At 41.3% G+C, this 15,130-nt stretch overlaps 1 protein-coding gene across 9 annotated transcripts in view; it reads left to right on the forward strand.

Moving 5' to 3' along the window:
• GALNT11 (polypeptide N-acetylgalactosaminyltransferase 11) overlaps positions 1-15,130 on the forward strand; it is a 60,870-nt gene continuing 45,740 nt past the window's right edge. For 8 of the 9 annotated variants that reach the window (XR_002776708.1, XR_002776709.1, XR_002776712.1 and 5 more), the window contains exons 1-2: positions 1-63; positions 13,835-14,167. Coding sequence is in view for 2 of the 9 variants with exons in the window: in XM_023521799.1 (XP_023377567.1) it covers positions 13,873-14,167 (295 nt within the window). In the remaining 7 variants the exon portion in view is untranslated. Of the gene's footprint in view, positions 64-12,095; positions 12,119-13,834; positions 14,168-15,130 lie in introns of those variants that run through there. The other variant, XM_011377566.2, reaches the window with a different exon arrangement.

A 15,130-nucleotide genomic window follows, 5' to 3' on the forward strand; every position in this document is an offset into this window, starting at 1 on the left:
AGTAATCTGACGCTGCCTTAAGGGAACAGTATATTGCTTGACGTGTTGTGTGGGTCCTCATTAGTAAAGTAGTTCTGATTTCTCCCTCCCGTTCCTGTGACGCTGCTGTCATTTAGCCACTTATCAATATGCCGTGATCACCCAGTACGTTACTTTTATTACTTAGTTATATAATCAGTTAAGAATAAGAGAAAGAAAAGGTTTTATTTTCATTTATTCCTTCTTTGATGTTCTCCCTTTCTTTGTGTAGACCCAAGTTTCTGACCTGTATCATTTCCTTTCTGCTTGAAGACTTTTAACATTTCATGCAGAGCAGGCCTGCTGCTGCTGAATCCCTTAGTTTTGTGTCTAAGAAGGTCATTATTTTTCCTTCTCTTTTGTTGGCTAATATCAGTGAATACACAATTCTAAGGTAGTAAGGTAGTGGGTTTTTTTCTTTTATACTTTAAATATTTCACTGTACTCTTTCTCTCTGTGAAGGAGGTGTTTTTCCCTCCCTGTGGCTTCTTTCAAGATTTTGTTTGTCTTTTGACTTTCTGAATATGGGATACCTAGGTAAGGGTTCTGTGGGTTATTTAATCTGCTTGGTAGTCTCAGTTTCTTGGGGTCTTTCATTAATTTTGGAAAGTTTGTGGCCATTACTACTTCAAATATTTCTTCTGTTTCCTTTTCTCTCCTTTCTTCTGATAGTCCAGTAATGTGTACATTATACTTTTTGAAATTGTCCCATGGTTCTTGAATATTCTGTTTTTTCCATGCTTTTTCCTTTCTGCGTTTCAGTTCGGGACGTGTCTGTTGCCCGGAGCCCATGGAAGGCATCTTCGTCGCTGTTACACTGTCTTCAGTGTAGTTTCCATCTCTCTGTTTACTTTAGCCTACTATTCTTGACTGTTGCCTTTTTCCATTTGCGCTCTTAACATATTAGCTATAGATGTTTTAAATTCTGATCCCCAAATCTGTGTCATCTGAGTCAGGTTATAATGATTGCTTTGTCTCTTTGGAGTATATTTCCCCTTGTTTTTTGCTGTGGTTTGTATTTTTTTTTGGAAAGACTGACACGTCGTATCATGTAGTTGGAACTAACAGGGGTTTGCCTATGTTTAGTGAAGTCTCATGCCAGAGACTTCACGTTCTAGCGTCCTTGTTTTTATGTGCCTACTTGACTTTGGGGTTTTCTCAGTATGGACTCTTCCCCAGAGTCTGTGTCTTGTAGCTCTTCAGCTGTAGCCCACCTTAGTGATGTTCAGAGTCCCGCTGGTGCGGCGTGGAGTGTCAGGGACGGCGAGGGTCCTGCAGCCCTCCCAGTAAACCTCAGCCCGGGTCCCGTGTGAGCGCTCTCCCCCGCAGCCTCTCTCCCTGCCCGAGCTGCACATCCGGTCCTCTTCCTGTAGCCTTGATGCTTTCCCTTAGATTGGCAGGAAGGCTGGAAGGGGCTGGGGTGGGATGGGTGCCTTTCCCAGCCACTGCTACGCTGAGCTCTGCACAGAGTTCACAAGATTGCTCTTCCCCTCCCCCGCCAGACGCACCGGGGAGCTCTCTGGGATCCTTGCCTTCACCCTGAGGACCTGCTGTGAGGGGTAAAGGTGTGGTAAAGCCCACAGAAGTCGCCTCTGCCCCCAGGGAGTTTCTTACTCTCTAGCCAGTCCACACCCAGCCGCCAGCACTAGGCTGTGGCTCCCGCAGCTTCTGCCGCAGGTAAGCAGACCTCAGCTGTGTGTCTCCAGGTTTTGGGTGGCAGTTCTCTGATGGGTCCAAGTGTTGTTAATTTTCATTCTGTCTAGCTCTTGTCGTAAGGATGGGAGTGGGCTTCTAATCAGAAGTCACCCCCGTTTTTTAACTTAATTTTTTTAAAATTTATTTTTCAATTACAGTTGACATACATTGCCATGTTAGTTTCAGGTATACAACATAGTCATTCTGTGCTGGCTGGAAAATTACTGCTTGGCTGTCGCCCATGGGAACATCACATTCTAACAATAAGCTTTCCGCTTCTGTACCCCGCTTGCACAACCGACCTGTGGGTTGACAGGTAGTGAATAGGAGAAAAATAGACCTTTGTGTTTAAGACAGAATTAGGAATGGGATTTAGGGCTTAAAAACCCTGTACCTCTACATTTCGGGGCTGCTTAATTTGGGGTCTGCGTACCCCTGGCAGACCCAGCTGGCTGAATAAAGAGTGTGTTTCTTGTAACTCACTGATTTCTGATGGTCCGTGTGTCTTTCGGGGGCTGGCGGCTACAACAATTCAACATTTATGTACCTTACGAAGTGTGGATGAAAAAAAGGGCTTCCATGGCAAGTAACCTCACAGGGCGACTGGGTCATAAATTCCTGACTGGGCGGGTCATGGTAGGTAGTCCCGCCTCAGGCATGTGAAGATCAGTCTTTAGTAAAGGGTTTATCTTTGCCTTAAGCAAGTGCTGTCCATTGTTTCTGTGTATCTAGGATAACTACCTTTGAAATGGCTCTTTCTGGATCCCTCTTTCTAAAACATAACCACCCTCAAGAGAGCAAATAATCTTAACTATCCTGTAATCCAATCCCGGCATGCCTTGCTTTCTCTCACCTTCCTGTAATCTTCCATTCTCCTCAATTTCAGATGTGACAAAACTTACTCTTGGGAGCATTTGAGATCTCGTTCCCCAGCATGTGTCATCAGTTTGGCTCAAATAAACAATTCTAAAAATTCTCTACAGGTCTGGATGTCTCTTAGGTCCATAGAAGAGATCATCCCGAAAAGTCTAGTGCCCGTCTCACACCATACATAGTTATTAGCATAGTATCGACTATGTTCCCTGCGCTGTGCTTTACGTCCTGGAGACTTATACTTGGCAACTTGGACTCCTTAATCTCCTTAACTTTCTACACCCATCTCCCCAACCACCGTCCCATCTGGCCACCAGTTTGTTCGTTGTATCTCTGAGTTCGTCTCTGTTTTGTTTGTTTTGTTCTTTAGATTCCACATATCAGTGAAATTATATGATATTTGTCTTGTACAGGATGGTAAGGCTCAAGAGGACATCCACATGACAGTGTCTGCTGTATTGATTTCATGTAGCTCGATTCAACAGGATGAGCCAGGCTAGAAATTGGCCATTTGTCAGATCAGTCAGGTTTGTCAGCTTTCTAAATCTCTTGAGGTGTTAGATTGCATTATTAAATGAGTTTTCCGAAAAAGGCCCAATATTCTGTTATGTTATTATTTGCTGATGGTCTCTTTTTTGGCAATACCTATCTTGTTCACTTTGAAATACAAAAGCAACAGTTTAGAACGTAACTCTGGCCTTGTGCTTCTAGTAATGCCAGACTGTGTAACCTAGTGTGAACCAGTCGATGCTTCTGGAATGCATGAGCGTATACAAGACACTGAAGAATTATGGGGCTAAAATTTCGATTACAGAAATCTGTAGAGGCGAGCATCTTGCTTCGGGCTGCTCTTCCTCTTTGAGTTTGCTGTTCGAGTAGAGCAGCTGAGAGGCTGTGCAGTGTGCCTGACAGTCTCACGAGGTGGAGGAGCAGCGGCTGGAGTCTCGGAATCGCCAGTGGCAAGACTCCTGGTGAACCAGCCATGGCTAATGCCGCTGCATGAGAAGGCTGCAGACTGGAGCTCAGGCGTATGGAGAGCCAGCCTTCCCTGCACCGAAGGCCCCAAGTCACTCAGGGGAGCTTAGGAGATCTCAGGTGCGCAGATCAGACTAAGACAGTGTGACTGCTGGTGACCACAGTCACCTCAGGGAAGCAAATGAAAATCCCCTCTAGAGTATAACGTCCTCTTAAGCCTCAAGTTATTTCTGCAATGATCTTTCAAATACCACGTCTAGCTAGTCCACAGTCAAATCCATGTAACTCACCAGCATGCCAGGAGACAGCCTGAACAAGAACCAGCACAGACAACAGGTGGTGGAAGGGGGCGTTTTACATAGTAGAAAAAGCAGACTAAAGTCACGTTTACTGAGCTCATGCACAGAAAAGCTGGATTTAAACGTTTCAGCAGGGAACTAAATGCTACATAGAGACTGCTGTGAAAAAGAACCAGCTAAATACTGGGTCTAACAAGTAGAACCGAAAGAAACGAAGGGTTCTGTTGATTCATAGTGAATTAGAAAGTAACTGAAAGACCAGGAGAAACCTCCCTGAATGAAGTAGGAGAGAAAAAAGATGGAAAACACTGAAGAGATGTAGGAAATACAGAGGATATAGTGAGAAAGCTGCATTATTCGGTTGGAATCCTAGGAGACGGAGACTAGAGTAGTAGGAGCATGTGAAGAGGTAATGGCTGAGAATGTTGAACTCTGATCCAGAAAATAATCCTGAGCAAGAAAGGTTTAAAAAAAATTTTTTTTTTTTAAGTTTTCCATTTCGGAATAGTAGGCTGTGGCTCATTTTCCTTAAAGTGAGTTTGCTTCCTGCCTGCCTGCTTCCCATCCTCCCTCCCCTCCCTCCCCCCCTTTTTAGCAGTGGTTTTCAGTATTCTGAGGATAAGTGTTTTTCTAACATGAAGAATTACACGAGCTTTTACCCTATTTATGTAATTTACTTTATTTATGGAGTTGCGAAGATTTTGACTGGGGAAAAAGGATACAGCTCCTATTTGGATTGAAATCCATCGAGGTAGGAAATATTAAAGACAAGACAAGCTTTCCAGACCTAAAGGAATGATTCTGTAATGTAGGGTTTCAGGCACTTGGGGGGCAGAGCCCCTCACTACCTCTCCGTCATGGTCACCATGGTCACGGTCCCCGGGACGGCTAGTCAGACCGGGATGGCACTGTGCCTAGGGCGCAAGAGAGAACGCTTTTAGAGTCCAGAGGGGGCTGGTGGCAGTTTTGAGTGGTCGTGCCAGGTAACGCCCTGAGGGGAGGGGTACTCAGATCTTTAATCTTGTAGGAAACGTAAATTTATGTTTCAAAAAATTGCTGGATGACGTACAGTTTTTAAAGAATGGCAAACAGGAGCTCATTGGTCTCTTCCTTGCCAGGCGATGGGATGGATTAAGGAGACAGGTCTGACATCAGGTGACTGGGGTTCAGACCTCAGTTTCTCCCCTTCTAGCTGTGTGTCCATAAAGCAAGTTACTTTATTTCTCTAAAACCAAGAGGAAGAAATATAAGCCTTGTTCTTTCCTTCTCTGTTTTACACCCTGGACTGTATTTTGTTCTCTTTTTTTGTCGGTTTTAATTTGCATCCTTGACTAACCTACGGCAGCTCCTTTGTCAGCACCTTATGTCCCCAAGAAACTCATGACACACAAGCAGAATAACGTACTCAGTAGCCGCGGTTTGAGGACAGTCAGTTCTGCTAGTGTTTCTTGGGGCCTCAGGACCAAGCTGGCTGTGGAAGGCCACGTTGACCGTGGATGTACATGTGCTCGTTTATACTGGCTATGCCTGAAGCCATTTTAATTGCTCAGTTATTTTGATATTTCAGAACATTTATTTCTAGCAACCGTTTTTGTTTCTTATTCATTCATTTCATCTTCATCTGATGTGCCATGGATTTAATTCCCTTTTTATGGGCAGGAGCTGAGAGAGATTTTTATGACTAGGGTGTCGTAAGTGGCTACCTACTCCTCGTCAGGAGCCGCAGCCTGAAGGGCGGTGGATCCGAGCTTTTGCAGTTATGGAATTTGACTTTCTCTGGGTGGGGGACGTGCGCTGCCACTTCCCCCCACGCTTCCGTTTCCTCTTGCGTTCACTGATCGGCTTGGCTTCTGTCTACCTTTGATTTTTTTTACCCCTGTTCACATGATATGGGCCGTTTTGTTGGGAGTGAGTGAGAAAAAGACAGCTGCAGTCAGGGCATTTCCTGAGCTTGCCTGGCAATCTCAGAGGACATACGGGGTCAGAAATGAATGACTGACATGTGACAGATCATAATAAAGCAGGTTAAGTATGCATAGTAGCGTATATAATTAGAAGGATCTGGAACGCAGTGATTCCGTGAAGCGTTTATTACGCAGGCCCTTCGGAGCCTGCGGTCACGCTCTCCTTCCCGTGTCCCGCATCTCAGCGGGGCGCTTCTGCTTTCTCCGTGGGTGTCTGACCGGAGAGGCTGCTAGAGCCCGATGGTCGGCGCCTGCCAGCCCTGCCGTGCTCACTGACCGAGCAGGTGGCCCACGTTCGCTTATTCGAAGTGCTTTGCTCACTGACCGAGCAGGTGGCCCACGTTCGCTTATTCGAAGTGCTTTGTCACACTGTCTGTCCTTTAACTTTCCTTTTTAGTGTTTAACTAAATTTGCTCCTTTCTCCCATTGGCATCACTATGTGGTTTTCCTCCGCTTTTGAGATGCAAAATATCGACGCTACGTGCGTTTGTGGTGTTCTTAGATTTTCTCATAGAGACGAGATTCATAAATATCAGAGGGATTTCAAAGGATTATTCCCTGGGAGCATATGATGTCTGGAATCTGCTCTCGACCTCCTAATTCAGTAATCTCTTAATTGTAATTATGAAATATGTTGGTGGCAGTGTTTTCTTGCGTTACAGGGTAGATAAGGAATGGGAAAAAGTAATGTGTATTTTTGTGTTGTCATCACCTGGCAATTTCACAGGGGTATTTAGGGAGGGGGCCCGGTTGTAAGTCAGTATTTGTACTCACATGACTAGCTGAGCTGAAATATGAACGTGTCTCTTTTATGAAAAAGCTAACAAATGTTTGCTATTTGACAATTTGAAATAGAGTATACTGACGAGAAAATAGCCGGAAACTACTGAAAGGTAAATACTAACATTTAAAGATAGACATTTTAAAGTTCAATAAGTATTATGAAAATTATTTTGTACTAAAAGGAAATGAAAGCTGTCCTGTTCAGTTAAATAGAATCGTCTCATTAGTCTTGTAGTAAAAAACGATGGACAGTAAAAGACGCATGTGAATTTCAAACTAGATAATGGTTCATAGAAGAAAGTTTTTCAGATCATGCTTTTAGAATTTTCAGTGTTCAGATTTATTCCTGTTTATGACAAATTAATGGAATTAAAATATTCCTTCCTTTTAGGGTGCTAAAATCCCCTTTGCTTCTGAGATTAACAGAAAAGGAAGGCCCATTGTATTTTATTCAGAGCCTTAACATATTTAATCCTCCAGATTCGTTCTTATAGTTTTAAGTTAGGAAGTCTTTTCCTAAGAAACTTTTTACTTTGATTATTAAAGAAATACATATTCTTTGTAGAAAATGTTTTAAATAAAAGTAACCAGGAAATTAACCATAATGCCACTAACCTGAGTCTATTAAATTTATTTTTCAGTAATTGCCAATAGCATTATAACATTTTAAAGCTAGTACAGAGATTAAAAATAAGTAGAATTTATAGTAAAATATTACTAGTGGTGAGATTTCAAGTGGTTTTTAATTTTTAGCTTTTTGCTCATGTGTATTTTCTGATTTTTTTTAGCATGATAGAGTTTAAAATACTAATCCCAACACTTTGCATGATATCTAGCACATAAAACTCCTACTGTGTTCTAAGTATTAACCTTTTCTTTAGGATTACTTAATGATTTTTCAGAAGAAAATGTTGGATTGTTTAGTACATTGAATAGGCTATGATTGGAAGATTAATGGAATGATTTAAAGTATAATGTGACACTGTATAACAAGCATTGTCTTAGTGAACTTTACATAATTTAAATTAGCATAATTTAGCTGATGTGTACTGCGTTTTTTTTTTAAATGACTATGAAAAGCATCTCAAAAATGGGTCTTCTTAGGTCAAACTATTGCACAATAGTGAATACCCCTCTCAATAGAGAAATACCCCTCTAATCTGATAATGATGCTGGGATTTTAATTGAGTGAGATCTCATGAGGTTTTAGATTTTTGTGACCTAAATAGTTTGCCACAAAGCTTTTTCGAGATAACAGTAGATGGTGACAGTAACAGTAGGTTTGGTTTTGAGGTATGCGTGTACCTTAGGCGGATCGGTTATCGGGATAGCTCCGTTCATGTATCTGGAAAGGGTTCTTCTGTCATTAACTGTACCTCTCCACAGCCTGCGTGCTGGCACCCCATGTTCCAGCCTCCACAGTCAGTCTTTCCAGGTAACTTTCTCTGGAAACATAACTAACAGTTACTCAGCCACACCAGGGTCTCTGCTCCACCGGCCCATCCATGTCGCTGTCACCCTGCCCCGTTCTTCTGCATCTTGGCACTTGCCTGGCTTAGGTCTCTGGCCTGTCGTTGTAATCAGCACATTGCGTATACTGCTCTCCGTGCTGCTTCTGTACCTCCCTGGCAAAGCCTGACTCTCAGCTTACAGGGCACCTGTCCCTGGGCAAGCTGCCAGACCATGACTAAAGAAAAACAAAACCGCACTGCCTTATTTCACTGAAAATTCAAGTACACAGCTGGGTAGTCTTTTATTCATTTACCTTTTGAAAAATATATTACCGTGCTATCTGCTGAAGTTTGGGGTTAATTAACTGTTGAAGTTTATGATTGAAAGAATTTGTACACTAGTCGTTTTGTATTAACTGACCTTAAATGTCTGTTTTGACCCCCCCTTGCATATTGAAGCCATTAGTACTTGCTTGTAGAAGGAATGGCTAACAGTATGAAAACCAGATGTTTTGTAGATACTGGATTCATTATTGGTTAGCGTAGATTAGATCAAATTTTTAGTTTCTGATTTTTGTTTGGGTGTTTTAAATTCTTAGGTAGTTAAGAACTTGTCATTTTATTAAATAACAGACTTTGGATTGCTTTCCACTTTTCTTCACATTTAGGTGTCAACTTCTTGACCTGTCTAAAAACCAAATGTCTTTGTTGCTTTTGAAGACTATTGTGGTTAATTATATAAAAGAAACAATCTGATTTTATGCTTTTTTTATAGGCTCCTTAATGTAATGATTCACTACATAAAATATGTTCTCTGAAGAATTTCATATATGGCTTGAGGGAAATAATGTTTACTTGAGAGTTAACAGTCTAGTACATTTCACGGGTCAGGAAGCGACTCTTGATGTCGAGCTGGTGAGGTGAGGATGAGCCAGGGGCGTTCTGTGAAGAACCTGACGGAGTCGGCCAGGTCCTGTGGGTGAGGGTGAGAGGAGAAAGCTTTGTTTTGCCCCTTAGGTGCTGTCGGCCAGGAGGGAACCCAAGATCATGCAGTGGGAAAAATGGAAAGTAATCCACTGTGTTTATCGAGACCTTTATTTTGAAATTGGTCAGTGAAAGCTTGTTTTCTTGTACCTCTTCTAATAGTAAATTTGGCTAGTTCTGATCTCCATGTACAGCATTAAGGTATTACTTGGCTCAAATAGGATAGTAGTACATTTGTTTAGAAATTCGAGGCATTTCACAAGCATATTGATAACTATATTACAGTAGTTTTTTTTTCATTAATTTCAACAAATATTTGTTAAATGTTTGCTATGTACCAGGTTTTGTTTTAAGCTTATGGGCTACTGCGGGAAATAGAACAGACAAAAGCTCTTGCTCTGATGAAGCTTATATTCTAGCATGGGGGAGACAGATGATGAATAATAAATGTAACAAGGAATTATGCAGTATGTAAGAAAGGTGGTAAGTTGCACTGAGTAGGGAAAAATCAGAAGTGCCAGTATTTGGTAGTTGAGTGGCAGTTTTAAATAGGGTAGTCTAGATAGAGCCTTATTGAGAAGGCGATACTTGAGCAGAGATTCAGCAGAGGTGAAGCTAGCTGGGATGAAAGTATTCTAGGCAGGGGAGAGACCGATGCACAATTTCTAAGCGGGAGTACGATGGACTCAACTGGTGACTCAGAAGGAGACCAGTGTCTAGGATACAATGAAGACAGGAGAAGTAGTGGGAGATCTGGTTAGGGAGGTGATGCCTGACTACGTTAGACACTTGTAGTTCACTGTAAGGAACGGATGGTCCTGTATGTCGTTTATATTCTATATTACATTCAGAACTAACGTAAAGGAGGGGAAAGTTAACATTCGTTGAATTTCTGCTATGTTTTTTCATTCTGTAGATATTTTTCAGCATCTTCTATGTGCCATTCATTGTGCTAAGTGAAAGGAAGACAGTAAAACAAAAATTAGCCAGTTTGTGGAGATTGTCTTAACTCTAGTGCAAATCATTGTGTGTGTGTGCTAATCATTGTACCTGATACTTTAAGTATATTCTCATGTAATTCTAAGTATTTCGTTTAATTCTAAGTATCCACTTAAGATAGACAGTGTTGTTAACTTGGATTACAGTTGACGATAACGAGGCTAAGAAAACTTTGTCATTTTTCCGACGTTGCACAGTCAGTATGTGATAGAGTGGGATTCGAACTTGATTTTGTCTTTTTATTATACTGTTGGTTCCCAAATGTGGCTGTGCATCAGAGTTAACTAGGAGGTTTATTAAAGCTGTAGATTCCTCTGCAAATTCTGGTTTAGCGTATTTGGCACAAAGCCCCAGGAATCTGTATTTTTAGTAAACACTAGGGATTCCAGTGTTTTAGAACGCTAGCCTCCAATACGATATTTATGGTAGTGTGACAAGTAGCGATGTGGCATCCTTATCTTGTTCTTATTTTTAAGAAAAAAGATTTTACCCTTTTACCATTGAGTATCATTTTTGCTGTAAGATTTTTGGAGATCTTCTTTTTCAGAGTAATGATTTCCCTATTCCTAGTTTGCTAAGAATTGAGTGTTGAATTTTAATAAACTATTTCCACTAAGTTTTCCCTTCAGTTTTTTTAAGGTCACAGTTAATATAATAGGTTTTCAAATACCGAACCAGCTTGTATTCCTGAAGTAAATACAACTTGTTCATGATGTATTCATTTTTTAGAATGTTGGTTTCAGTTTTCATGTTTTTTTAAAAAGTTTTTTATAATCTCTTTGAGCTTGTGTTTAATATTCCATTCTTACACTGTTCTTGGTTTGATATCAGGGTGATAACAGTCTCAGAAAGTGGGAGAGAATGTTTCCTCCTTTTCTGTTCTTTGGAGACTGTCATGTTTTCCTTAAATGAACTCGTAAAATCATCTAGAAGTTTTTTTTGCAATGGTTTGATATTCAAAAGGATTATAAAGCCATCCAGGATTCCTGATTTTCTAGCCAGTGCATTTATATTTTTCTAGGAATTTATCCATTTTAGTGAAGTTTACGAACAGTACTTTTTAAGCTGCATTTATATGTGCCCTCTTTTTTATTTTCAGCATTGTTTATTTCTGCTTTCTTTTTCTTGGTTAGTTTTGCCAGTGGTTTGTTAATTTTATTGATCTTTTCAAGAGCCAACTTTATGCTTTTATCTTATTTTGTCTTCATTTTCTATTTCTGGTAAGTCGTTACTGTTTCCTTCTTTTGTTAGATTATTCAGTTATATTTTTCTAAATTCATAGTTTGTGGTTTGTATTTCCTGAATTAGCATCCCAAGCTATAACTTTGGTGTAGCAGGTTTTGAAAAGTAGCATTTTCATTATTCTAAATAATTTTTAATTTGCATTTAGATATTTCTCATTTTTTCTAGTTATCTTTTTGTCATTGACTGGTGTTAACTCAGTTGTCCTGTGACGAGAGCATGTGGCCTACATGATGCAAACTCTTTGACCCCCCCGGGCACGCTCGTGTGTGAGGCGAGGGCCTTTGCTTTTGCTCCGCCCTCTCGCGGACGCCTGTGCCCCAGGTATGTGCAGCACTCACTCTTGTTCAGGCCTGGACTGAAGAGTCTCCTCAGGCCACCTACCTAAAACTTCGCGTGTCCTCTTCTACTTCACGTTGCTCTCCCATGCTTTCGTTCACACTTAGCACTTCAAGATGCCATCTAACCTGCTCCAAACCAGACAGGGAAAGAAGCGAAGCCATTTGAGGGTGTGCACCTGTGCCGGGGTAGAAAGGGAAGAAATGTAAACTGTAGGAGAAGGGAGGGGTCGAGGGTCTGGTGTGGCCCGCTGTGAGGCTGTGTGGGTGACAGTGGCCAGTGGGAGTCAGGGTCGAGGTCAGCGCAGGGCTGAGCAGGGCAGGGTTACTTCAGCGGGATATGGCGAGGGTGAGGATGAACACCAGTCAAGGCGAAGCTAGGGTTTCGAAAGGTTCTGGACATCGCCCAACATGCCGGCAGGGTTAGATGAGTGAAAGTGACTTGAATGTCAGAGTGTCCACCTGCTGTTCCGAGCTGCGTGGTGCACTAGCCCTCGGTGAGTGTCCTCTGGCCTCTTCCTGTGATGAGAGAAGGGATCGGGGTTTTCTCTCGGTCCCTTTTGCGCGGTTCCCTTCTGTGTTCAGGTTAAGGAGGCCAAGGTGGAGAGCAGGCCTGAGAAGTGTGATAGAAACAGCCTGGATAGAAATCTCATCATGCAGTTGAAGAAAGGATTGGCTGCTTAGATGCAGGGTTCCTGCCGGAACCAGAGCAGCCTGTGTAGTTTGTCTTGGACTTTCGGATTTCATGGCCTCTTCAGGAAATAGTGCTTTCGTTTTTGATGTTTGTTTACGTGGGGTTTTTTTTTTTTTTTGCCTATAAATATTTTTGCCTACAAATGTTTTTTATTTATTTTTTTTGTAAGCAAATATTTTAGGAAATTATAATGTCTGTTTTAGTTGAAACTAGTGTTTCACCTCAATGTCTCTATTCTTTACAACATTTTTGTTGCAAAGCGGCAAATTTGCAACTTCGTTTTCTCATTTGCCTTGATGGCTCTAATTCTCTTGCTTAGAGAACATTTCCTTCTGAATAAAGTGGTTGCTTTTAGGCGCACGTCATTAATTGAATAGTGGGAACAGCTGACGTGACAGTGTGTCCATCGGTCCCTGACTTTCCTCGCGCTGCAGTCACTTCCCCTGCCCCTTTGGTGTTACTGTAGTAGTTTTTTGTTTGTTGGGTGTTGTTGTTTTCTTTGTTCTTAAAGCTTTTGACTTGATATGTAGTAAAATAACTAATAGTGCTTGGTTGGTAGATAGTCAAGAAATTGAGCTGTTCTATCTGCCATCTTCTAGGCTTATGGCATAATGTTGTGCTAAACAGCTTAAGTTTTGAAGCAAGGTTTACTGAAGCTGATTTGTTTTGTCCTGATTTGGGGGGACAATATCATTATTTCATACTGGAGAAATAAGTAATGTATAAGTAGCACTGCTTCTTTGTGTACATTATGTAGAGTTTCTCTATCCTTATGTTTGGTGAGACTATTTTGTATGTATATTGGGCTCTTTACCCAGAATCCGTCAGGAAGTTGCGTGAGGCTTCCATGAAGACCAGATGTTACCGGAAAGCTTAGGGAGAAGTTGCTGATTGATGCCATGTTATTTACAGGACATCAGAAGGAGAGGAAAAATAAAATTACTTGAACTCTTAAGTTATAAATTTGAAATGTAATTGTTTAGAGTAGGCATTTGGGCAGGTTTAATCTTTGATTAGAAACTAGAACTATTAGGTTGCTTATTTTAATAACATTTTAAGATCCTTGGGTTGAGTCTTTTTAATTTTTAAAAGAACCTTATAATTTTACAGTTGGGACTTTAGATGTGCCAGCACGACACATAGTACTTGTATTTTCCTCATTAAACGCTAGAACCTGGAAACACCAAACCGAAGGCAGTCTAGGACAAAGGTGAAGTATCTTCTTTACTACATAGTCATTCGCCCATGTTATCCATTAACATGGGCGAATGAATAAGCCAGCTGTTTTGCTGTCATCGGTTTTCTGAGCACTGACACACTGGTTTTAATTGTTGAATCCTTTTGTTTTTAATTCAGTGCTCTCCATAAATCTTCTTCCGTCTGACTTTGTTAATGGTTTGCACAGGGGTCCTAAGTAAATATGCAGAAGTGCAACTTGGTCGTTTGGGAAACAGTACGAGATTGGTGGATGATTTACAGGTGTTCTCAGATGTCTAATATATCTGTTCTTCTCTTGCAGGAAATTGAAAATGGGCCTTCAGCTATGCTAGGTCTATAATGGGAAGCATCACAGTTCGATATTTCTGTTATGGATGCCTCTTTACATCTGCTACCTGGACGGTTTTGCTTTTTGTTTATTTCAACTTTAGTGAAGTGACTCAGCCACTTAAGAATGTGCCCATCAAGGGGTCTGGGCCTCACGGACCATTCCCCAAAAAATTCTATCCCCGTTTCACTCGAGGTCCAAATCGAGTGTTAGAATTACAGTTCAAAGCAAACAACATTGATGGCGTGATAGATAACCGTATTGAAGACCCAGAAAGAGGCAACGCGAAGCTCTCTTCTGAGTTGGGTAAGTGTATTTGATTTTTGCCAGGACCATGTCAGAATATTTAATCTTCGGAAGTTTAATTGTTCTTTATATCGTATGTTGCTCATGGGATTAGAAATGTCATTTTTTCCCCCACTTTTTTCATTCACGAACTAGCTGAGGTCCTTGTAGTTTCTGCAGACTCGGGGAAGTTATATTCTAATATGTCCAGTTTTGACTTCAGTATTTTATGAGGACTTGGGAGAAACTAATAAGGTCCAGAATAGAAAAACAGTGAAAAATTAAATACCTGGAAAGACAGTGGAACCTAAGTGGGAAGATTTTAACTGCTGTCGCTGTTTAATAAGGGAAAGAAATGGCTGAAAGATGACTCTATTTAACATCTTTTGAAAGGCACAGAGTTAATGAAAACAACATAAACCACTGGGTTTAGAAATAAATTGAGAGTACGTATAGCTAGAGCTAGCATTTCTACTTGTAAGAACTGTTAAGGTGCTAGAATATATTAAACATAGGAATTTATAAATCTGAGTATAAAATAGAAACTTTTTCTTCAAAAATTATATTCTGTTCAATTTGGTAGCAAGACTCTACTGTATATGTCTTTGAATATTATAATTCTAGAGTATGGGTTTTAGCAAACTTTAAGGGGTAAATGAGCCATTTTGGTGTCAACGTAAGAAACGTCCAGACTTGCAGAGAACTTTTACGAGTTTATCTGAGCCAAACTGACGATTGCCGGGAAGCAAAATCTCAGTGGGCTGAGCAAATGCTTGGGAGACGGGTGTTTTTGCAGCTCAGTTTGCACATCGGGATCAGAGGAGGGAGGAGAGGTAAGGAGCGGCACACGGGATCCATTGGTGGTAGATTCAGGAGGCGGAGAAGGCAAAGGGGGGACCCCTGGGGTTGGACGAAAAGGAAAAGGGAGAGGCGCACACTTCCCCACGGTGGGTACGGGACGGTCCATACGTCGCGTCCGCGGCA

Source organism: Pteropus vampyrus, unplaced genomic scaffold, assembly GCF_000151845.1.
Source record: "Pteropus vampyrus isolate Shadow unplaced genomic scaffold, Pvam_2.0 Scaffold316, whole genome shotgun sequence".
Taxonomy (NCBI): Eukaryota; Metazoa; Chordata; class Mammalia; order Chiroptera; family Pteropodidae; genus Pteropus; species Pteropus vampyrus.